Raw genomic sequence first — 25,681 nt, 5'->3', positions numbered from 1 at the left:
AATACAATAGAAATGGAGAAGAATCAGTTGAAACAATGTGTTTCAAAAAGTAACAGCCACTTTATAGGCAATGGATTTGAGGGTGGAAGGAAAGAACAAATAAACAGTATGAACCAACACAAAATAAGATATGAGGCAGGACCAAATTTACAATAGAAGACTCAGTGCAGGTCAAATCTGAATCAAGTCTAACTTGTGCACCTGCTTCCACTTCACAAACTTTCGCTCAGTCATTAATTACTAAAGCAAAACGTTTCACCAATGTCTCTAGTGCCCAAAAGATATAAAAAGCACATAACCTTCCTTGATAACGCAAAAACAGAAAGATATCAGTAGGCTATTGATTTTTTCAGATTGGTTCCAGGGGCAAGAGCGTTGTCTTATGGTGAGAGATTGAATAAGATGGGCACATACTCTCAAATATAGAAGACTGTGAGGCAAACCCCTGGAAATATAAATTTTGAGGAGCTGTACAAGGTAAACACAAATAAGTTGCTTCCCCTGGCTGTGGAATCTAGAACATGGGAACATAGTTGACTATGAGGACTGATAAGGAGAAGTTTCTTCACTAACGGTTGGGAATCTTTGCAATTCTCCACTCCTGAATGTTGAAGATGCTCCATCATCAAATTTCATGCTCAAATGCTGAGTTATGCTTTGGCCATCCCTGAAAGTTTGTCGTAATTCTCAGCATACCCCATGATGATATGCAAGACATGACCCGAAGCAACGGAACCACAACAGATCCAATTCACATGCAGACCAGGATCAAACAAGGCTGTCTCATTACATGAACTCTTGATCAGTGACTGCATGACTTGATCAGCTCTGCCATATTGTCTGCACACGTGACTTGAGACTCCTGAGACAAGGAGTGTTGACATGGCAAGACAGCCCCAAGAGGACAGAAGAAACACTTTATGGATTCTCAAAGCCCCTTAAAAAAGTGCAATTTTCCTATCAACAACTCGTAAACAATAGTCCAATACTGCTAAATGGAAGGTATGCATTTGGGAAGGATGTGCACATCTTGCCACTCCAAGTTGTGCAGTGATACCTAAACCTCATAACTCTCCAAAAATACTTATTTTCTTTCCATTATGAACATATTCTCTTAATCTTTATCACAGGCAAATTAAATACCCTAACACTTGCCCCCTCATGAAATTCGTTCACTGCTCCCTCACTTTTTCTATGTTCTACTGTAGCTTTCTATTCCATCTCCACAACTTACCCCAACTTTATATACAACTCTCCTTTCCTTCATCCAAAATTATTGATACGAATGGTAGAATCCTGAGATTCCAGTAATTCCCACAGGACATTATACTTTGTCAAGCAAACAGAGGTCCCCCATGCCACTTTCTATCAATGGATTTTGGCCACCAACCTGTTCTGTCGGAAGTACACTTTGCCCAGGCCGAAGAATGCCAAACAGTCAAGCCGCTGCTCTGGGAATTGTTCCAAGATTTTATTAAATTGATTTTCAGCCTCAGTCAGCTCCTACGTTTAGGTAAAGTACAAATTAGTGGTTCCCAAATAGGATGTACACAAGAACGACAGCTACTAAACATTTACTGCAAACGCTTAATGTATCCTCTACCATGTAGGTGAATTATCACAGTTATGCTGGGGGTCACTCCATATGACATGGAGTGTTTGATGTCAGTTACAAAACATTTTGGTTCTTTAAAGGATATTAATGTGGGTAGATATTCAATAGAAAAAAAAAACAAAAACAAATTGTGTAGCCATTTTTTGATATTGCTTATGTATGCAACAGTATACACTGTTTAAAATTTCATAAGTGATATTAGTCCATTTCATCTCTTAATAATAAATTACCTAGTGGTCACACTCGACAGGAGGAGCCTGTATCTTTTTCTGGTACTGCATTTATAAGTGCTATTTAATGTGTATGTCAGCAAATGAAACTTTTTTGGTTATGTCTGCTTAATAAGTACAACCAAAACAATGAAAGATGAAGTTCATTTTTGTAAAGTTATTTGCATTTGCATTTTTCTCCTTTGGTTGGTTTGTTACATGTCTACATGTCCTTCCTGCATTTATAGGCTAAATCAGCATGTGGTAAGCGATTTTGTAAAACAAATATTAATATTCTGTATCAATTTCTGACTGTTTTTTAAGAGATGGTATGAGTGGAGATTGGAAAAAGAGGTCATCACTTCTTCAAACAGGTAATACTCCTAATTCAAGGCAGAAATTGCATTGTGGATATTTGCACAGGACTCCCAAGTGTGTCTCAGTGCTGAATATGCTAAATAGAGTGCTACCCAAGGATTCAGGTGAGAGAGAGAGAGGGGAACATGTGTGAGATGCTGGTGATGGTGTCAGTCTCATTGGTGTAGGGGAGGAAAGACACTAAGTTTTATCACAAGTTGTTATTCCACAGACTTATGTCAACACAAAACAAGTCCCTGTGTGAGTGTACTGGGTGAGGTCACGTGGCAAGAATTATCAAAGGACTAACAGCATACTAGAATCCAATGTTTAGTTTCCAACACGAAAAATTGGGAGTCAGATATTGATATATTAATGGTAACCATTGCACTACCGTTCACAAGAAGAATGCCCATGTGGTCCACTTATTAGATGGAGTTCTGGCTCAGTTACTGATATAATAGTTTACTTCCCACAAAATACATTTCAAACATGCTCACTTACAGTAATAATTGAGAACTCTCAAAAAGGAATCTGAGAAAATGATGGCTCATACCTCAGGTAATCCAATACCAAGGAGGGCACAGGCATGACCATAGATAATTATCACATATTCACTAGTGGATAAAGATGCTTCCTAGAAAAGGAAAAAAAATTAATAGCTAAGTATGTTGGAAAATAGGAGCTCTGGTTTGTACTTAATAGATTTCTAAACGTAATAGAGTTCTAAGTGCAGATGACATAAGTAAAAAAAACTAAGTATGTATCAACTTTAACCTTATGGCTTCAAGACAGACTCTACAGTTCTCAAGTCCTTGATCAAATCAACATCTTTATACTAACAAGTGCTTCCAGAAGACAATACATGATTCTTCAGCATAACACTGTTAACAAAGAATGCTTATGTGGCTCGGTTTTTAATCCTTTGAGATGACACAAACCATTTTCTCTCTTTGATGAAGTTGTCTTGACATCTCACAATTGATTGGCATAGTTTTAATTATAATCTTATTGGTTTTAGATCTTCTATGTAATTAGCTCTGATCATAGGAACAAAGGCATCAATTGCATGTTCACATCTTACCTGGGATATACATTATTGCTCTAGTCATAAAACTTCTCGATTAAGACATATTTATATTTCAATCTAATGGTTCAAGGGTATGTCTTGGGGGCCAATTAAACATTATCTCATGTTATTCACTTTACAGTAGTGCAAATTCTTCTCCTTTCTTTCAAACTTCTGGGGTCAACATTTTAAAGTTATAGTCATTGAGCCTTTTGAAAGGTTCATATACTGATTCCAATAAATTAATCTGTGGTATGAAAACTTAATACAGTTATCTTATTGAGGTTGGAGCTTGTAAAAAGACAAATGGCATTATACCTTCTAATACTAATGGCAGTTTCTCCTACTAAATATAGGTTAAATCTTTGATTAAGTACAAATTCCGATCAATTGTCTTACTAAGGTGTATGCCTCAGTACATTGCTGTAAACTCAATACATCTAGTTGGTATTGAATTTCAGCTATTTTGCTGAGTGCAGAATTACACTGAGTTTAAAGTATCTTCCAAATTATGTACTGCCTTCTCTAAGATTGCCATTTCTTAAGGGTTTAAACTAGTTTGGCAAGGGAGCGGGAATCAGTGCTACATATCTGAGAAGGGGCAGTTGGAGATGGAATTGTGACAGGATGTAGTGAATCTATTGGGAAGGTTTCTCACATGATGAAACAAAGGGATTGGTTAAAGTGTGTCTGCTTTAGCGCAAGGAGTGTCAGAAATAAGAGTGATGAACTTAGAGCATGGATCAGTAGTTGGGGCTACAATGTTTTGACCATAACGGAGACATGAGTTTCACAGGGGCAGGAATGGTTGCTAGATGTTCCAGGATTTAGAACATTTAAAAAGAACAGGGAGGGTGCAAGAAGAGGAGGAAGTGTAGCATTGCTAATCAGAGAGTGCATCACAGCTACAGAAACGAAGGTTGTTGAGGAAGGTTTGTCTACTGAGTCAGTATGGTATAGGAACAGCAAGGGAGCAGCCACCTCATTGGGGGTTTTCTACAGATCACCTAATAGCAGTAGAGAGATTAAAGAATGCATGGGCTGGCAGATTTTGCAGATGATTTGCAGGATTGTTTTTATGGGTGAATTCAACTTTCCCGATATCGACTGGAATCTCCTAAGTGCAGACGGTTGGATGGAGCCGTTTTTGTCAGGTGTGTTCAGGACGGCTTCCTTATTCAGTATGTAGACAGGCTGACGAGGGGAGAGGCCATTTTGGCTTTGGTGCTTGACAATGAGCCAGGACAGGTGTCAAATCTCGCATTGGGAGAACACTTTGGTGACAGTGACCATAACTGCCTCATATTTACCAGAGCCTTGGAGAGGGAATGGAACAGTTACCAAGGGAAGATATTTAATTGGGGAAAAGGAAATTATGACACTGAGCCAGGAGTTGGGAAGTACAGACTGGGAACAATTGTTCCACAGAAAGGGCACAGCAGACATGTGGAGACTGTTTAAGGAACAGTTATTGCGAGTGATGCACAAATTTGTTCCTCTGAGACAGGTAAGAAGGGGTAAGATTAAGTAACCTTGGATGACGAGAACAGAGGAGCTTCTCGTCAAAAGGAAGCAAGGATCTAGCACAGCTTTAGAGGATTATAGGCTTGCTAGAAAGGAGTTCAGAAATGGACTGAAGAGAGCCAGGAGAAAGCACGAAAAAGGCTTGGCAGGAAGGACTAGGAAGAACCCAAAGGTATTTTACTCATATGTGAGGAATCAGAGAACGATCAGGGAGAAGGTAGGGCCGATCAGGGATATCGTAGTGAACTTGTGCGTGGAGTCTGAGCAGATAGGGGAAGCCCTAAATGAGTTTTTTGCTTCTGTTTTCACTAAGGAATGGGACCTTGTTGTGAATGAGAACTTTGAGGAGCTGGGATACAGTCTAGAACAGATCAAGATTGATGAAGTTGATGTGCTGGAAATTTTGGCAAGCATTAAGATTGATAAGTCCCCAGGGCCAGACCAGATTTATCCTTGGCTGCTCCGGGAAGCGAGAAAGGAAGTTGCTAAGCCGTTAGCAAAGATCTTTGCTTCCTCACTCTCCACAAGTGTCATACCGGAGGATTGGAAGGAGGTGAATGTTGTTTCCCTTTTCAAGAAGGGTAAAAGGGAAATCTCTGGCAATTACAAACCAATCAGTCTTACATCTGTGGTCAGCAAGATTTTGGAAAGAATTCTGAGGGATAGGATTTATGACTATTTGGAAAAGCATTGCATGATTAAAGGCAGTCTGCATGGCTTTGTGAGGGGCAGGTCATGCCTCACAAATCTTATTGAGTTCTTTGAGGAGGTGACAAGAGAGGTCGACGAAAGACGAGCAGTGAATGTGGTGTATATGGACTTCAGCAAGGCATTTGGTAAGGTTCCCCATGGTAGGCTCATTCATAAAGTCAGGAGGTATGGGATACAGGGAGATTTGGCTATCTGGATTCAGAATTTGTTGGCTGACAGAAGGCAGAGAGTGGGTGTAGATGGAAAATATTCTGCCTGGAGGTCAGTGGTGTCACGTAGGGCTCTGTTCTTGGGCCTCTGCTCTCTGTATTTTTTATAAATCACTTGGATGAGGAGGTTGAGGGGTGGGTTAGTAAATTTGCAGATGACACAAAGGTTGGAGGTGCCGTTGATAGTATTGAGGACTATTGCAGGTTGCAGTGCGACATAGACAGGATGCAGAGCTGGGCTGAGAAATGGCAGATGGAATTCAACCTAGATAAATGTGAAGTGATGCATTTTGGAAGGTCGGACTTGAATGCTGAATATAGGATTAACGACAGTATTCTTGGCAGTGTGGATGAACAGAGGGATCTTGATGTTCAAGTACATAGATCCCTCAAATTCACCCAAGTGGATAGGGTTGTTAAGCATATGGTGTTTTGGCTCTTATTAACAGGGGGATCGAGTTTAAGAGCTGCGAGGTTTTCCTACAGCTCTACAATTCCCTGGTGAGACCACACTTGTAATATTGTGTCCAGTTCTGGTCGCCCTACTATACGAAAGATAGAGGCTTTGGAGAAGGTGCAAAGAAGATTTACCAGGATGCTGCCTGGACTGGAGGGCTTGCCTTATGAGGAAAGGTTGACTAAGCTTGGACTTTTCTCTCTGGAGAGAAGGAGGAAGAGAGTTGACCTGATCGAGGTATACAGGGTAACGAGGGCATGGATAGAGTCAATAGCCAGAGACTTTTCCACAGGACAGGATTGACTGGCATGAGGGGTCATAGTTTTAAGATATTAGGAGAAAGATATAAAGGGAAGGTTCGGCAGAGGAAGGTTCTTTACACAGAGTTGTGAATGCATGGAATACGTTGCCAGTGGTGGTGGAAGCAGAGTCATTAGGGACTTTTAAGCGACTGCTGGACGTGCACATGGATAGCAGTGAGTTAAGGTATGCGTAGGTTACATTATTTTATTTTACATTAGGATTAATCCTCGGCACAACATGCGATGGGGAGTATTACACCATCAAAAGATTTGAGTACATATAAATGTACAAGATTTATTGTTAATACTAGTTTAAAATGCAATCAGTTGTAGTAACAATCTTCCATTGTATATGAAATTTAAAAACCACTGAACGGCACTGATATTTTTCATGTATTTAATACCATTTTTATTCATTCCAAAGTATAGAGACCAAATAGCAAACATTATACTCATGCTCCTTGGAACACAGGCAGAATAATCATAAACTTACCCCTAGTTTTTCAGGATTCACTAGGTTCAGCACCTTTAAGAAGGCATATTTTGCATTGTGGGCACGCTTGTCCGATAAGGCTATATGCCCATCATGAATCAGAGACTTCAATTCATTCATCATGCTGTTTGAGTTATTTACAGGCATCAGCATCTAACAAAAGAAAACAATCAGAGGCTACCACCTTGGCATCTTCAAGTTTATACAGTACTTTTGTTTTCAAATTCCTATATGGTCTCATTCCTCCACTCCTGTCTCTGGCAATTCAAGTTCCACAGCCCTCCAGGACATCTGTGCTCATCTGACTTTAGCCAATTAGCATCCCAAATGTTAACTGCATCAACATTGTTGATGCCTTCAGTTACCTTGGCCCTAATCTCTGGAATTCCCTCCATAACCTGATGGCCTCTCTAGCTATCTCTCTTTCTTCCATTAAAACTTGCCTAAGACCTAAAAGTTTGCTGAAGATTTTGGCCTTCTGCTCTAACATCACTTTATGTTGTCAAGGTTTTATTTTTGTACGGTCTTGTGAAACATTTCAGAACATTTTATTATTTTAAAGGCTATAATATAAATTGATGCCCTTGACTGCCCTTCACATTCACTCTGTAGTTTAACAGAAACCGAAGGTGCAATCAATCTGCACCAATATACAACGTGAAAAAGGACAGAAAAAGTACCATACATTTTATGTTGGCAACATGTTCTGACGTAAGCACAGCATTTCTGGTTGTTACTCATCCCTGGTTTCAATGAAAGATGAGGGAGCAGATTTTCAATACCAGCAGTATCAGACATTATCAAATGGCCACCACCATCTCTCAGGTTCAAGAAGGTGCACTGGAACTGCCAGTCACTGTCGGATTGCGTTCAGCAATGGGGACAATGTTTTGCAGTGGTGCTCACACTTAAGGTAAGTCGAGAATCCTATCTGTGTCAGGCTGGCAGGCCCCAGTGGGGTAATGTTGGGTTGGGTTGCAGGTGAATAAGAATTTGAAGGTCATGAGAGTATATGCTTACATTTAGTCAGCCATGAGCCTAACTGGCAAAACCTGCTGGGCCTGAGCCTCTCTTGCCATGGTTAAAAATGGGAAGCTCTCAAGTGATTAATAATTAGCTACATAAGAGCTTAGATTGGCCGCCAGATACCTTTCGTCACTGGGAAGATTGCAGTGGCAATGCTAGGAGGTGCTGGGAACAGTACTTATGATGTGATGCCGAATTTTACAGCCTTTTCCATTGTTTGTCAATACATCCCTGAGCTTTGGAGAGATATTTAACACCTTTGTTGAAGTCAGAATGCATACAGCAGACCAATTAAAATGACAAATTAGACAGTATTATGAGTATTACCACTGCCATAATTAAAAGATCTATTTTCTATAATGTGCTTAGATTCTAATATTACGAAGTTCCAGTATGAGTGTTTAGTCATGCAATAATTAAATATTACGTGTGTTTAGTCACCATTTCTGGGTGGTGTGGAAGACGTGATCTCATTCCATTTCTTTCCTGGTTTCTCTTGGCCTCATTCTTGTGGCTTTCAAATACTGGCTTAATTGGTACCTTTGACTGCTCTCTGGAGAAAATAGAGTTCACAAATATTATGATTCCAGGTTACTACTGGACAAGTCAGGTGCCAGAATGCAATCTAGATTGATAGTTTATTTTTGTTGCATACCATACACAATCCGGTTTGCTTATAATAATATGGTTATTAAGCAAAAGAAAGAAAAATCAAGTAAACCAAATGAAGCTATCTCAATATATCAGTTTGAAGGATATCAAAGCACAGAGCAAAACAAAACTTCAATTATACCTCTTTTTTATATGCGGTACTGGGCTTGAAGTAAATAAAATTTCAACTCGTCTGCTGGAACTGCAAGTAACTCTTTAATTATAATCATGCTCCTGAGCTTTCCTTCCAATACTATACTATCCCAGATGGAACTTCAAAAATTTAACTTCACCTCATTTCCGCCAATTGTATCCCAATACTCTGACTGGGATTAATAACAGCGACTGCTTATTTTAATACAATTTACTTTCTCTAAATTCCTTTTCTTGGGAAGAATGCTCAGTGTATGTTACTCCATCAAGACTTCTCAGCACTTCTAAGCTTGATACATGCTTCTTTCTTGATTGTCTCACCAGCAGAGAATAAAAAAATTAAAGTCAGAGTCTGAAAAATTTTTCCCATCATCCTTCTGGGTAGTTCCCTATGCATTCTAGGTAAGAGCATCTTGCTTAGAATTATGGATATTGTAGGTTTTTTTTCCCCAGTGCTGATCAACAACTCCTATAACACAACAACATATGTTTAACTTCAAATTCCAAGAATCTAAACTTGCAGTGAACAATGTTAAAATGTGTATTACATTTATTTAAATATGTATGTCAGTTTCATCACACAATACAAATAAATTCTCATCATCACTCCAGGGGCTAACTGACACTCTCTCAGGAATATCAGTTAATCATTAAATCTCCTCATACACATTAACCTAATCCACATACCACTAGTTTAAAATCCAAACTTAAAAATAAATGATATCAATATGTAAATCTCACACTTCATATCACATGGTACAAAAACATGCTCGGAATTGCGTGGCAAGTAACTTGCCTCCTGAATTCCCAAACATGTACACTATCTAAAAGGCACAATTCAGTACAGCAATTGAATACTCTTGCCTTACTATGATGCCTTGCCATTTCCAAAGCACTCAAGAAGCACGACACCATCCAAGAAGAATCAATCCACTTGGTCAGCAGCATCCCATTCACCACATAAATGTTTACTGACTCCAGCATGTTTGCACAGTGACGGTTGTGTATACACCATACACAAGATACATTGCAGCAACTCAAACACGTTCTGACAAGTCTTTCTAAACCTACAACTTTTATTATCTTGAAGGAACACTGTAGGAGATCGACAGGGATACCATCACCCACAAATTCCACTCCAAGCTACACACTATTCCAACTTGGAACTATATAACATGCCATTCAGCTTCACTGAGCCAAAAACCTGGAATTCTACTCCAAATAAGACTGAGGGTTTACATGCATTGAACATTCAAATTAGGGAGAGGTTTAGGTGATTTACCCCCTTCAGACCTGCTTTGTTACTTAATAAGATCATTGTCGATTGGATTTTGGCCTCAACTCTAGTTTCATGTCTACCTCACATAGCCTGACTCCGTTCTCTACCAAGGATCTATCTAACATAACCTTAACAATATTCAATGACTCTCCCTCCACTGCCCACTGGGAAAATAATTCAAAAGAACAATCTTAATTGTAGTTTCCTCTCTACAAACCTGAGAGACCTGTTGAGTTTCTCCAGCACTTTTGGTTTACCTTTTCAATTTCCTGCATCTGAAGTATTTTGCTTTCATTTCTGAGAAAAAAAGTTGTAACTAGCCATCCAATTAACCAACGGTACAACTGCCACCAGCAGCAGCTTTCTTTCCACCGATTGCAACTTTAAACTCAGCTTGTAGTTAAGTTTTATGCCGACCATATAACCTAAATCTCAGACTTTGAAGAGTTTTGGATCAGCTGAGAATAAGGTGCCACATTTCTATACTATCTGAGCATACTTACTTTTTGGTGTTTGCTTCTTCTTTTAACCCATCAGTCTTTGATCTTCTATGATCTGAAGAAAAAAAATTTAAAATTAGTGTACATAAAAAGATAGACAATAAAGGTTTATAATGCAGAGTTAATCAGTCTCGTCATTTCTGATTGATTAAGTCATTGAACCAATCGGGAGTTTGCACTACAGGAACAGATTTTTTTAAAATTAGAGTCATTCAGCATAGAAGCAGGCCCACTGGCCCACCATGTCTATTTTAACCAACTAGCAAATAACCTATTATGCCATGGCACTTTAAATGCTCATCCAGATACTTCTTAAAGGTTGAGAGACTACTTCCTCCACCAGCCTCTCAGTCCCATAAATCTACCATCCTCAGGGTGAAAATATGTTTCCTCAGATCTCCTCTAGACCACTTATTCTTAAACCTTTGCCCACTGGTCTTAGATATGTCTGTGATGAGGAAGAGATTCTCATTATCTACTCTATCAATATTTGTCATAATCTTGTATATCTCAATTCAATCTCCCCTCAGCTTCTGCTGCATGGAAAATAAACCCAGCCTATCCAGTCTCTCCCCATAACTAAAACATTTCCTTCCAGACAACATTCTGGGGAATGTCCTCTGCACCTCTTTGGTGCAATCACATCCTTCCAATAGTGAGGCAACTAGAACTGCATACAGTATTCCATCTGTTGTCTAACCAATGTTTCATAAAGTCGTAACAAGACTTACTTGCTCCTATATTCTAAGCACCAGCAAATGAAGGCAAGTATCCCTTAGGGCAGCACAGTAGCTCAGTCATTAGCACTGTTCCCTCATAGCGCCAGGGACCTGGGTTTTGATTCCAACCTTGGGTGACCGTCTGTGTGGAGTTTGCACACACTCCCCATGTCTGCATAGGTTTCCGCAGGGTCCTCTAGTTTCCTCCCACAGTTCAAAGATGTCCAGGTTACGTAGATAAGTAATGCTAAATTGCCCTGTTATATCCAGGGATTTGCAGGCTAGGTGGATTAGCCAAGAGAAATGTGGGGTTATGGGGATAGGGTCTGGGCAGGAAATTCTTCAGATGGCTGATGCAGACCCGATGGGCCGAATGGCCTCTTTCCACATCTATGATCCCATATGCCTTTTTCACCACCCTGTCTATGGATCAATATTTGTGAAAATAGTAGCATTACAATGACTAAAGTGGGACATAATGATCCAAAATGTGAATGTTTAAACTCTGTAAAGCAAATGGAAGTCAGACAGAGCAAGAGCTATAGCAACTGAAATAGGAAATTGAAAACATGTTACTGAAAATGCACATCTCTGAATGAAAAATTCTTAAAATGTTTTATTGCACCGGTAAAATACGAAGCATCCCAAAAGTATAATGAGTGATTTTGTAAGACCACAAGGAACAGAATTAGGCCATTCAGCCCATCAAGACTGTTCTACCACTTTATCTTGGCTGGTATGTTTTTCAACACCTTCTCCCCCTAACCCTGATTCAGGGTCAGACATGAGATGAAGTGTAACAGCATTGTTGTTAGCATGTCAAAAAAAGAGACACTCAAAACACAGGTAGACTTTGTTGAATGCAAGCATGACATATGGTTTAAAACAGCTAAAAGCAATTATGACCTCCACCTCATAACTGTAATAGTAAGGATCATGGATCTTCAAAATGTAATTGGAACATTCAGATTTCTGCATCCAAGACAATAAAAATTAAGTTTAATCTATGATTTCCTGTTGAATTAAATACTTAAAATACATACACATCTTTATTAATTTCCAAACACTGTGGAATATCACTGAATAGGCTAACAGGGACTACAACATAATCACCATTCACTAATGTGAATATCGATCGAGCACATGTTAAAAAAGAAAAAAAATCAGTGACAGTCTTTATCAAAATATAGTATGGACCAAATGTGGAACTTTTTAAAAATTTAAACGGTATGTATATAAACAGAAGTACTATTACTTTCATCTTGCAGCTTTTTAAGGAACTTTTCTTTCTGCTGAATTAAATCTCGAATTCCATCTGAAACATCTTTGCATAATTCCTGAGCTTTAGCATTAGCATCGATGGCTCGTTTGTGCTCTCCCATCGAAAATAAGGCATCACACAGACGATAATGACCCTGACAAATTAAAGTTAAGAATCAAAGTAAGAATTTGAAGCTAGAGTGCTTTCACAGGATATATCGGGGGAGGGAAAAAAAAGGTGTATAACAGCCATTTTCACATGAACATAGCAGCTTGCCATTTATTTAAACCCAAAAACTGTGACGTGCCTTTCAGTATCACTTTGTATACAAACATATGAAGCAGTCCATGCCTGTTCACACCAACACTTGGGCAACTGCTGATAAAGAGCAAATGGCATTTGCTTCACACATTTAGCGCCAGGTAACGTACATCTTCAACAAAAGAGAAACTAAACATTTCCCCTTGACATTCAACCATTATACCGGATCCCCACCAGCAACATTCTGAAGCAGCCACTAACTAGAAACCTTGGAAAAGATCAGAGGTGGGTATTCTGTGGTGAATAACTCACATGTCCCTCCACTCACCCATCCCACCCCCACCCACGCCCCAAAAATTGCAAGGAATAAGTTGGCAGAGGTGGTGATGGAATATTCTCCATTTGCTTGGTGAGTACAAAGAATTTGATGTCATCTGGAAATAGTAACCCATTTGTTGTTTTAAATATTCATTCCATTCATCAGTGACAGACAGTGGCTGCAAATTGACTCATTGACTAGATATGCTACAGCAACTTGCCAAAGCTAATTTGATAAGACCTCCCATAGCTGTGACCTCTACTGCTTAAAAGAACAATGGCAGCAGGCTGAGGAGAACAGTTACCTACAGATTCCATTCTGCAACATCACCATCCTGACTTTAGCAGTATAATTGCTCTTGCTTCACTGTCACAATCAAAATTCTGGAATATCCAATTTAACTGCTCTGAGAGTGCATGGAAACAGACCCTCTGGTCCAATTCATCCACACTGACCAGACATCCCAATCTGACCTATTTCCACCTTCCAAAATTTGGCCCATATCCCTCAGAACCCTTCCTATTCATATACTTGTTCAGATGCCTTTCAAATGTTGTAATTGTGTCCACCTCCACCTCTAACAGCTCATTCCATATACGCAGCACCCTCTGCGTTAAAAAGTTACCAGTCAGGTCCTTATTAAATCTTTCCCCTTTCACCGTAAACCTATGTTCTCTAGTTCTGGACCCTGCAATTCAAGAAAACAGCTCACTCAACTAACTCAAGGGCAATTAGGGTTGGCATTGCTGGTGTTACTGACAATGCCTCTCTCCCACTAATGCCTAAGAAAAATATTTTGTCCAGTTATTCCACTATATCAGTGCTGGGTTAAGAAAACTTAAGTATAGGAGATTTTTGTCAGCTAGTCAAAAGAAACTGAGAGCAAGATCTTCCATTTTCACCGAGTATGTTAACTGAAGGGTTATTATAGTTGTTCTAAGGGCAGTTATATTTTCTGAAATAGACATCATATCCAGAAAATGAAATAAATGAAACAAACCAGAAATGAAATGAAATCAATTGGAGAGAGGCAATGTGAGAATATGACAGCACCATATTTGTCAACAGTGGCTTGGTCGTAAGTGAGCTATGTCAGTTTCACATTTCATGAGTTTTTTTTAAAATAAATCCTCTACCTTGGCTTTTAACATTAATATTAATGGTTCAAATAATTCAAATTCTAAACCTGAGAAGAATTATGGACATTAGCAATATTAAGATTAGCTTTATCATATTACAAGCGCAGGAAACAAAAGAATTATCCTACAAGCCATAAATCTTTAGCAACTAATGTACGAGTCATAGTACTGTATATCCTTAAAATTAGACCTCTTAAACATGTATTCTATTCAAACCATCCTTATCATATAAGGTCTGAATGTAAATGTCATCACAATTTGCATTTCTTTTAATATGGGTTACAAACTGATTCCAGGAATATTACTAAGCATTTTGTTGCAATATAAGTTTGCCCTCAATGTGTTATTAGATTAGATTACTTAGTGTGGAAACAGGCCCTTCGGCCCAACAAGTCCACACCGACCTGCCAAAGCACAACCCACCCATACCCCTACATTTACGCCTTCACCTAACACTATGGGCAATTTAGCATGGCCAATTCACCTGGCCTGCACATCTTTGGACTGTGGGAAGAAACTGGAGCACCCGGTGGAAACCCACGCAGACACGGGGAGAATGTGCAAACTCCATACAGTCAGTAAGAAATTTGAAAACCACATTATCAGGGCTATAATGATAACACATGATAGTGGATACACAGCCGGGAGAGAAATATAAATGGAAAATAAACTAACCTTGGGCCAATTAGGTTTCAATACAATGGCTCGTTTTCCATCACCAAGTGCTTTCCTGTAAAGGAAAATAAGAACATGATCAAACATCTCTTTCCACTAGTAAACAAATTACCAATTTAAAGCATTTTTTTCTGGTAATAATTAACAGTGCAACAAATGAAGTTAAAGACATTGGATACTGGCAGGCTGCTGCTGGAACCGGTTCTCAGCAAAACGTCAACACCTTCAGGAGAGGGTGGGGAATAAAACAAGTACAATGGGTTTGACACAATACAAATGTGCTATTGGCCCATACTTAATCATTCACCTGTTGCATGTTAAGTGATCTGGTGAGAAGAACAGGTTTTAATATGTATTCATGACTAACTCAAAACTTGGCTGATAGCTTTCTGGTTGCTCCTTCCCCCGGACAAATCTAACAAAACACAGCTTCTAATATTTTCAAACAAGTCAAGGCTCATATTGCACTAAGTATGTGCTGATCCCTTATTACAAAAAGTGTTGGGTTTGAGTAGGAACCCTTCTCTAAGGCTTTGACTGGGAAAAATATATTAAAAGTATTACTGAACTCCAAATTAATTCTTTGTAATTTATCTGAAGTATACCTGAGATTACTGAATAAATGAACCAAAACTAGGCAACTTCCCGAAGGAATGCTCAAGAGTATTCAGTCATTTCTCTGAAGAGTATACTCAGTTTAAAAAGTTCTTTACAATAACTGGCCTCCTGAACAGAGCATCTACTTGCTGTACATATTTCCCCTCTGCTGAATGGCAAGAATGCTTTACAGCTTAAACTACACAACAACATATTTCAGCAGCTCACCTTCCAAAAACATAGGAAAGCTTAAACAAAAAGTTAGAGGGAGGATTGTGTTCCAATGGAATTTAAACTGCAAAGGAGTGAATAATTATCCCATGAAAAAACACCAGTGGCAGCAAAGGATTGACTGGATTGATTGTATTGCAACACGCAATGAAAATCCCAACCTACTTCCAACAAGGATTGCTGGGTAACCTGAACAGGTCCCCTTTCCATAACCCAAAAGTGTTGAAATAGAAGTTTATCCCTACAACTGCTTCAGTTCAAATCAACTAAAGTCTTGGAGTGAGTGTAGAATTTGGAGCATTCTGATTGACATACACAACTAGCTACGAGATAAACTTGCTCGCCTCTCAGGTGAAGAAGCACCAACAAGTTTGCTTGGAGCCAGAAAGATTCTAGAATGTTAAAAGAGAGAAATTTCCAGATATTTGCAAAATTCATTAAAGGTAAAGAGAGCTTATTGCTGGATTTTCAAAATGATATTCTTCTGCTGCGATTCCAACATGGGACAGTGATTAGTTAACATTGCTTTATGCATGGAAAATCATGTCTCACAAACTTGAGTTTTTTTTTGAAGAGGTGAGCAAGAAAATGGATGAAGGCAGAGCAGTAGATATTGCCTACACAGACTTTGGCAATGCCTTCGACAAAATTCCACAATGCAGAGTCATTAGTAAGTTTAGATCACATGGGATCCAGGGAGAGTTACCCAATTGGATACAAAATTGGCTTGAAGGTAGGAGACAGAGGGTGGTGGTAAAAGATTGTTGCTCAGTCAAGAGGGCTGTGCCACAAGGATTAGTACTGGGTCCACTGCAGTTCATCACTCATATAAACAATCTGGATGAGAATATAGGAGGCATGGTTAGTACATTTGCAGATGACACCAAAATTGGTGATGCAGTGGACAGTGAGGAAGGTTATCTAAGAGTACAACAGGAGCTTGATCAACTAGGCTAGTGGGCTGAGGAATGGATGTTGTATTTTGTTAAGACAAACCAGGACAGGACTTGCACAGTTAATGTTAGGGCCCTGGGGACTATTATCGAATAAGAGATCCAGGGGCAGGTAAATAGTTTCTTGAAAGTGGCATCACAGGTAGACAGGGTGGTGAAGGAGGTGTTGGCACATTTGGCTTCATTGGTTGGAGCACTGAGTACAGGAATACAATTACAACATGTAAAAATTATTTGGACAGTTGCATGGATCGGAAAGGTTGAGGGGGATTTGGACCAAGTGCAGCAAATGGGACTAGTTGGATTTCAGTAACCTGATCACCATGATGAGTTGAGCTAAAGGGTCTGCTTTCATGTAGTATGCCTCTGACTATGTTTCAAAGGTATTTTACTGGTTGTAAAACATTTTGAGTCTTCCTGCGGCTGTGCAAAATGTTACATAAATGCACATCTTTCTTTAGGATAAAGCAGAATAACATCCCCTACTGGGGAGAGGATGGCATAATGGTAATGTCACTGGGCTAATAATCTAAATATTCAGGTAAATATTCTGGGGACACTTTCCTGAACCCAACAATAAGAAATAACAAGGGTTAAATATCTTTTCTGAACAGTCGTGTGTCAACAACGCATACATCAATGAGCACCAGAATACCTAACTAGTTGTAATTACGTAATTATTTTGAAGACTTACCCGTAATTTTCAATTCGTGAAAAGCAGAGCGCTCGATTTCCATACAGAATTTGATTATCAGGCCTGAAAGAGATTGAAAATTAATGTAATCAATAATCCATAAACTTAATATTGGCTGCAAATTTTGATGGGAGAAAATGAGGTCTGCAGATGCTGGAGATCAGAGTGAAGAGTGTGTTGCTGGAAAAGCACAGAAGGTCAGGCAGCATTCGAGGGGCAGGAGAATCAAAGTTTCAGGCCACAGCCCTTCATTAGGATTGAGGCTGGGAGCCTCCGGGGTGGGGAGATAAATGGGAGGGGGTGGGGCTGGGGAGAAGGTAGCTGAGAATGCACTAGGTGGATGGAGGAAGGGGTAAAGGTGATAGGTCGGAGAGGAGGGTGGAGCGGATAGGTGGGAAGGAAGATTGACAGGTGGGACAGGTCATGAGGAAGGTTGGAACTGGGGTAAGGTTGTGGGAAGTGAGGAAACTGGTGAAGTCCACATTGATGCCTTGGGATTGAAGGGTGGCACGGTGGCACAGTGGTTAGCACTGCTGCCTCACAGCGCCAGAGACCCGGGTTCAATTCCCGCCTCAGGCGACTGACTGTGTGGAGTTTGCACATTCTCCCCGTGTCTGCGTGGGTTTCCTCCGGGTGCTCCGGTTTCCTCCCACAGTCCAAAGATGTGCAGGTCAGGTGAATTGGCCATGCTAAATTGTCCGTAGTGTTAGGTAAGGGGTAAATGTAGGGGTATGGGTGGTTTGCGCTTCGGCGGGTCGGTGTGGACTTGTTGGGCCGAAGGGCCTGTTTCCACACTGTAAAGTAATCTAATCTAATCATAAGGCATTCTTCCTCCAGGCGTCGGGTGGTGGAGGCGGCCTAGGACCTGCATGTTCTCGGCAGACTGGGAGCAGGAGTTGAAATATTCGGCCATGGGGTGGTGGAGTTCATTGGTGTGGGTGTCTGGAGAGGTTCTCTAAAGCGCTCTGCAAGAAGGCGTCCAGTCCCCCCACTGTAGAGGAGTCCGCATCGGGAGCAACAGATACAATAAATGACATGTGTGGAAGTGCAGGCGAAACTTTGATGGATGTGGAAGGCTCCATTGAAGCCTTGGACGGAAATGAGGTGGGGGGAGATGTGGACACAGGTTTTGCAATTTTTGCGGTGGTAGGGGAAGGTACCAGGACACCCGCACCAATCAACCCCACCGTCCTGTAGCCGAACATTTCAACTCCCACTCCCACTCTGCCGAGGACACGCAGGTCTTGGGCGTCCTCCATCACCATTACCTCACCACCTGACACCTGGAGGAAGAATGCCTTATCTTCCGCCTCAGGACCCTTCAACCCTAGGGCATCAATGTGGACTTCACCTGTTTCCTCATTTCCCTTCCCCCCCACCTTACCCCAGTTCCAATCTTCCAGCTCAGCACTGTCATGACCTGTCTCATCTATCAATCTTTCTTCCCACCTATCCTCTCCGACCTATCACTTTTACCCCCACTTCCATCCACCCATGCACTCTTAGCTAAATTCTCCTGAGCCCCACCCCCTCCCATTCATCTCTCCACTCCCGAGGCTCCCAGCCTCATTCCTGATGAAGGGCTCTCACCTGAAACGTTGATTCCCCTGCTCCTCGGATGCTGCCTGACCTGCTGTGCTTTTCCAGCAACACACCCACGACTGCGAATTTTAATGAACTAGAAGCACTTAACTCCTGTGAGACAGAAATTATGTGACCCTCTGGTGAAAGCAGTTTTTGAGTCATTCATGGGATGATGGCATCACTAATGGGCGTGTGTTACCCATTCCCAATTAGTCTGGAAAAGACATTAGTGAGATGCCTTCTTAAACCACTGCAGTCCTTGAGGTGTATTATTAGTAAAGTTAAAGTACTGTTAGGGAGGGAGTTCCAGAATATTGATGGCATGACAATCTATTTCCAAGTCAGGATGATATGCAGTTTGAGGGAAATCATGCAGGTGGGAGGATCCTGTGCATCTTCTGCCCATGTCCTCCGAAACGGTTCAGGTCACACATTTGTAAGGTATTGATGGAGGAGCATTGTTGAGTTACTGCAGTACACCTTGTAGGTGGCATGATCAGTGATGAAGGCAATAAATATTGTATGTGGTAGGTGACCAATTTCTCTTGTTACAGTCACAGTGATGTACAGCATGGAAACAGACCCTTTAGTCCAACTTGTCCATGCCAACCAGATATCCTAACCTAAGCTAGTCCCATCTGCCAGCACTTGGTGCATATCCCACTAAACTCTTCCTATTCATATATCCATCCAGATGTCTTGCATGATATAGAGATTCTGGGGTGAAGAGGAAAACATTGCATCACACTCTTATAGAGGGTGAATAAGGAGATAGGAAGCAAATCACTTTCTGTAGAATTCCTACCCTCTGACCTGTTCTTGTGGCCTCAGTATTAAAAAAACTAGTCCAGTTCAGTTTCTGGTCAATAGAAAACATCAGAATGTTGGTAGTGGGGGATTTACCAATGATAGTGCCATTAGATTGTCTCTTGTTGGAGATAGTTATTGCCTAGAATCTCCATGGCATGAGTAATACTTGCCAGTTATCAGTCCAAGACTGGAATGTTTCTCAGTCTTGCTGCACATAGGGGTGGACTAATTTAGTATCTTAGATGTTGCACAATGATTAGGTTTATCAATTTAAAAAAAAAATATCAAATAGTAATTAATCCCTTGTATCAATAGAACAAATTAAAACAGTGACAGAATTTAGATGAACTTAGGCTCATGTTCTCATAATTGAATAGTCAAATCTTTACATTTTCAAAATTGTAAGGTTTAAGATCTTCCTCATCATTAATTTAAAAAAGGCTTTTATTCAATCATTTAGAACACAAAACAAGACTGCCTACAAAAAGCATCTAATACAAATATCAGTCTGTACAAACAAATATGCAATGTTCCATCTTCATTCAAATACCTTAAATCAATTGCCTTGGAGTACCAGCTTACTGCAGCTTCATAGTTTTCATTTTTAAATTCTTCATTGCCTTTTTTTTTATATTCTTCACTTTTCTGAAATGATAAAAAGAGAATTTAAATTCTAAAATATGTTACAGTCTCATGTACCGTCTTTGCTACAAATATATAAATTCCTACAAAATCACAAGCATATCCCTTACATACATAACCACTGATCTAGTGCCTCTGATTTATCTGAAGATTGCAATAGAAATGCAATATTTAATGTATTACCAGCAGCTATAAATGTTACAAATATGGGAAATCTAGAATTGCATCTCAGTCAAATTTTTAATAAGTTCCTGCCCATTTCTCCAGGAAAATAAGTTTGATAAATATTAGAAATGGATAGTAATCCATCAAATACTCAGTGTATTTTGTTTTTTCTATTCCTTATGAAAGGTATTTTACACTTACCCCAATATATTTTACATTGGATTACATATAAAACAGGATGCATTTCAAGAAAATTGTCAACACAAGTTGCAGGAAAGGGATTTGTAACTTTTCGAGCTTTGCTCACTTATTAATCCCCTTGAGCATAACTCCAAAGTCTATGTACACCTCTCCCAAATAAGAATAAAAAAAGTTCGTCTTTACAGTATCTTCAAACTTCCCAAGCACTTTACAACCAATTAAGATCTTTGGAAGAGAAGTCACGGCAATGATATAGGAATTGTGATACCCAGTTCGCACATAGAAAACTCATATAACATCAATGCGATAATGACGAAGTAATTTGTATTTAAGATACTGTTGAGAGGGTAAATTTTGGGCTGGAGATAGAAACATAGTAGGATTAGACTACTCAGCCCTTCGGACCTGCTCCTGTATTCTATTTGATTATAGCTGATCATCCACCCCAGTAGCCCTGTTTCCGCTTTCTCCCCACATCCCTCGATCCCTTTAGCCCCAAGAAATATATTTGGATCTTTTTTGAAATTTTTCAATATTTTGGCCTCCTGTGGCAGAGAATTCCACAAGCTCACCACTGTTTGGATGAAGAAATTTCTCCTTACCTCTATCCAAAAAAAGCTTACCTTTTATCCTTTGGACTTGTCCTTTTGACAGTGACCCCTGGTTCTGACTTCCTGATCATTGAGATATCTTTCCTGCATCTATTCTGCATAATCCGGTTAGAACTGTACAAGTTTCTACGAGGTCCCCCTTCCTTCTTCTAGACTCCTGCAAATATAGTTGTAACCAATCCAGTCTCTCCCTGCCATGCCAGACATCAGTTTAGAAAATCTTCTTTGCAATTCCCTCAATAGCCAGAACATCCTTCCTCAGATAAGGAGACCATAATTGCACACAATACTCCAGGTGTGATCTTACTAATTGCCTGTTCAGTTGCAGCAAGACATCCCTGCTTCTTTATTCAAATCCTCCTGCGATGAACGCCAATAAACCACTTGCCTTCTTCATTACCTGCTGCACTGCATGCTTACTTTCAGATACTGGTGTACAACGAGACTGAGGTCTTGTTGCAGCTCACCTTTTCAAAATCGTACTCTATTCAAAAAATAACTTACCTTCCTGTTTTTTCAACCAAAATGGATATCCTCACATTTATTCACATAACACAGCGTCTGCTGTGTATTTGCTTGCTTATTTATTGTCCAAATTGCATAGAATCGTCTATACGTTCTCCTAACAGCATACCTTCACAACTAGCTTTGTCTCATTTGTGATCTTGGAGATATTATATGTAGTTTCCTCATCTAAATAATGAACAAATATTGTAAATAGCTGGGCTCCAAGCACTCATCCCGATAATATCACACTAGTTGTTGCCTGCCACTTAGAAAAAGACCTGTTTATTCCGACGTTTTGGTTCCTGTCTGCCAACCAGTTCTCAATCCATTTCAGTACACAACCTCCAATCCCCATGCTAAGCTCTTATGTGGAACCTTATTGACAGGCTTCTGACACCAAGGTAACACCACTACTCTACTTCAAAGAATACCATGTGATAGGAGATAAAAGAAACTGTCCCAAAAAATCACTTTATAACATTTAATGGCTACACACTAGCGTGACTGTAGGACTATACATTATTTAAATCTCTTCATAAGAGATTTACTTTGCTTTGTAACCTCCCACAAATCATTATTTCAGCAGAAGGCCATTTTCCCCCTCCAGTGTGTTCTACCACTCAACAGGATTATGGTTTATACGTAATTTCGTTCTATACCTATGCCTTTGCCAAATATCCCTTAATAATTTTGCTCGTAAGCCATTAATCATTTTGGCTAACAAAAATTTATTCCTACAACCCGTTAATTGTACAATGAAAAATATTTATTACTTTGAGCAGTTTGATAGGTACAGTTTTTATTCCCCATGCAACAAGAAACAAATGACCTAATCCCAACATAAAGAATTTTGTTGAAAATGCATATCAGTCTTCACAGCAATGGTCAAGAAAATGTCAGGTAACATTAATATTGGAAGGAAACATTCAAACATATTTCAGCTGTAAATTCTTTACTTCAATTTGCAGCTGCATACAATCCCATAACAGAGTTCTTTTCTCTCTTTCTACTTACCTGATGATCTCCTTTTGGCACTAAATTAAGAATATTTTCACCACCTAAGACCATCTTTACAATATATGCATCTGCAAGAAAAAAAAGTGTTGAAAATAAACATAGTTCCTTCACAATTTGCATAAACTTTTGATTTATGACAGATCAATTAGTAACAAACAAATAACACATCTGCAAACCTTAAGATCCCAAATTTGGTTTGGAGTCAATGTTGAGAGGGTTCATTTTGCAGATTGGACAGTAGGGGTAGCTTGCCACTACTTATTTTCCCTCTATTAAAACACAATTTTAGACAAGCAGGTCTGCATTCAGTTACAGTCCCTCCTACATGAAATATTTGCTAGATATGCTCACAGTTAAGCAGCCATAAAGGCAAGATGTGAGAGCAGGCTTAACGGGCGGCACAGTGGCGAGCTCTGCTGCCTCACAGCACCATGGTCCCAGGTTCAATTGAGGTGACTGTGCAGAGTTTGCACATTTTCCCTGTGGGGTTTCCTCCATTGCTCCAGTTTCCTCCCACAGTTCAAAAATGTGCAGGTCATGTGAATTGGCCATGCTAAATTGCCCATAGTGCTAAGTGCATTAGTCAGAGGGAAATGGGTGAGTGTGGACGGGTTGGGCCGAACGGCCTGTTTCGACACTATAAGGAATCTAATCTAATCATATATGTCCTCCAAGAATTGAAACTTTTAAAAAAGGATGAGAAAAGGCACAGAAAATTGGAGACAAATGCAGGAACTCAAACTTCTAAAGTCACACATTATTTTCAAAGACTTACACTGGAGCAGAAATTCTCCTCAATACTTGACCCATAGCAAATTCCTAATTTCAGCTGGAGCAGACATACAACAGTGGTCAGGATGTTACCTCATTAGATGGGCTGGGCTGAGAAGGTACATTTATGAACGAAACCGCTTTGTAATAGTACTGAAAAGTAGCCACTAGCTGTTATAAAGCTGATTTATCTTTTGCTGCCAACTCATACAATGATGCATATCACAACAGACATGTGAACATTTCCAAAATAGAATTAGAATGGAGAGGAGAGAGGCTGTTGGAGAATAAATAATGTGAGAGGGCAACACATAAAGGCAAGAGAACCAACAGAAAGCCACTGAGGGCACAGAGTGAGCAGGAGGAGAAATTGGGAAGTCAACAGAAAAATGCCAGAACAGAGAGCAGATGTATCAGGTGGAAAGGTTAGCTGAGGAAAGAGTTGGTCTATTAAGGATGCAAAAGAAACCTTCATGTATCAGCAAAGGAAGGATGCTGCCAGGATTGGAGGATTTGAGCTACAGGGTTAGGTTGAGTAAGCTGGGGCTGTTTTCCCTGGAGTGTCGGAGGCTGAGGGATGATCTTATAGAGGTTTATAAAATCATGAGGGGCATGGATAGGGTAAATAGACAAGGTCTTTTCCCTGGGGTGAGGGACTCCAGAACTAAAGGGTATAGGTTTAGGGTGAGAGGGGCAAGTTATAAAAGTAACCTAAGGGGCAACTTTTTCACGCAGAGAGTGGTGTGTGTGGAGAATGGGCTGCCAGAGGAAGTGGTGGAGGCTAGTACAATTGCAACATTTAAAAGGCATCTGGATGGGTACATGAATAGGAAGGGTTTGGAGAGATATGGGCTGGGTGCTGGCAGGTGGGATTAGATTGGGTTGGGATATCTGGTCAGCTTGGATGAGTTGGACCAAAGGGTCGGTTTCCGTGCTGTACATCTCCATGACATGCCTGAAGTACAACATTATGACATTGCATTGCTGCAAAAGGAGGTACATGTTCTGAGTGTTACACTTAGAGATAAGGGAAGGTATGAACAAGTTAGTACAGAATAAAAAAAAACCCAAGAGACAAGCAATATTGAAAACTGGTGGCTCATCTGGTCTGGATAGAAAACATGTTACATTGCTCAGCAGGTCCTTAATGAGTAGTTCGTCAAGGGTCATGGGGAGAGAACAGGAGAATGGGGGTTGAGGTACATCAGCTATGATCAAATGGTGGAGCTGACTCAGTGGGCAATATGGCCTAATTCTGCTCCTGTACTTTATGGTCTTTATGCATGTGCAGAGCCAGCGACTCACAAGTTTGTTAATGGTACTCAATATAATAATTCAAGAAATGGGAAAGAATGAACCAGGAAGCTCGAGATCAGTTAGTATAACAGCACTGGGAAACAATTTATCAGAAATTTGGTCAGTGATAAAATAACATTTCAATTGGAAAAGCATGAGGTAAACAAGGAAACCTAGCTCAGATTTATAAAAAATAAATTATTTCTGATCAACTTGATTTACTTCTCATCATGAAATAGCTAAAGAGAAGATATTACAGGGGATAGCTTGGAGTGAGTGGAAGCTTGTGAGCTGGGCTATTTTATATCTCCCCTCCCCCCCTTCAGCCAAAAACATACCTTGCAAAGGTCTGGAATACCTAATCCGATTAATCTTCCAATTTTTTTTAATCATAATCAGGATGAAGGAAGTATTATAGCATTTGCAGATGACTTGAAACATAGCAACATATTAGTGATTAGGTGTCATGAAGCACATTTTTCTGGTATCCATTTGTTCTGTGAAAGCCAGAAAGCTGTGAAAATTATAACACGCAGGGGGTATCCTCTTCCATATTTGAACTGATGCCATGAGATTTCATGACTTCCAGAGTCAATGTTGAAGATGCCTTTGACAGCTTCCACCTTAGTATATACCACTGTGCACCTATCTCTGGGTCATTCCTACTGGTGGA

At 40.0% G+C, this 25,681-nt stretch overlaps 1 protein-coding gene across 4 annotated transcripts in view; it reads right to left on the bottom strand.

The window, feature by feature from the left end:
• Positions 1 to 25,681, bottom strand: part of ttc3 (tetratricopeptide repeat domain 3) — a 115,640-nt gene that overhangs the window by 58,364 nt on the left and 31,595 nt on the right. For all 4 annotated transcript variants that reach the window (XM_087992505.1, XM_087992503.1, XM_087992502.1 and 1 more), the window contains exons 8-17: positions 22,939 to 23,009; positions 20,349 to 20,443; positions 17,405 to 17,467; positions 14,930 to 14,984; positions 12,530 to 12,689; positions 10,559 to 10,610; positions 8,414 to 8,525; positions 6,947 to 7,099; positions 2,738 to 2,818; positions 1,391 to 1,503 (exon numbers count right to left, since the gene is read on the bottom strand). In XM_087992505.1, the coding sequence (XP_087848631.1) occupies positions 1,391 to 1,503; positions 2,738 to 2,818; positions 6,947 to 7,099; positions 8,414 to 8,525; positions 10,559 to 10,610; positions 12,530 to 12,689; positions 14,930 to 14,984; positions 17,405 to 17,467; positions 20,349 to 20,443; positions 22,939 to 23,009 (955 nt within the window). The remainder of the gene's footprint in view (positions 1 to 1,390; positions 1,504 to 2,737; positions 2,819 to 6,946; positions 7,100 to 8,413; positions 8,526 to 10,558; positions 10,611 to 12,529; positions 12,690 to 14,929; positions 14,985 to 17,404; positions 17,468 to 20,348; positions 20,444 to 22,938; positions 23,010 to 25,681) is intronic.

Source organism: Chiloscyllium plagiosum, unplaced genomic scaffold (assembly GCF_037043375.1).
Source record: "Chiloscyllium plagiosum isolate Xiang-an unplaced genomic scaffold, Cpla_swu_hap1 HiC_scaffold_12, whole genome shotgun sequence".
Classification (NCBI taxonomy): Eukaryota; Metazoa; Chordata; class Chondrichthyes; order Orectolobiformes; family Hemiscylliidae; genus Chiloscyllium; species Chiloscyllium plagiosum.
This window is presented reverse-complemented; position numbering and strand designations above follow the sequence as displayed.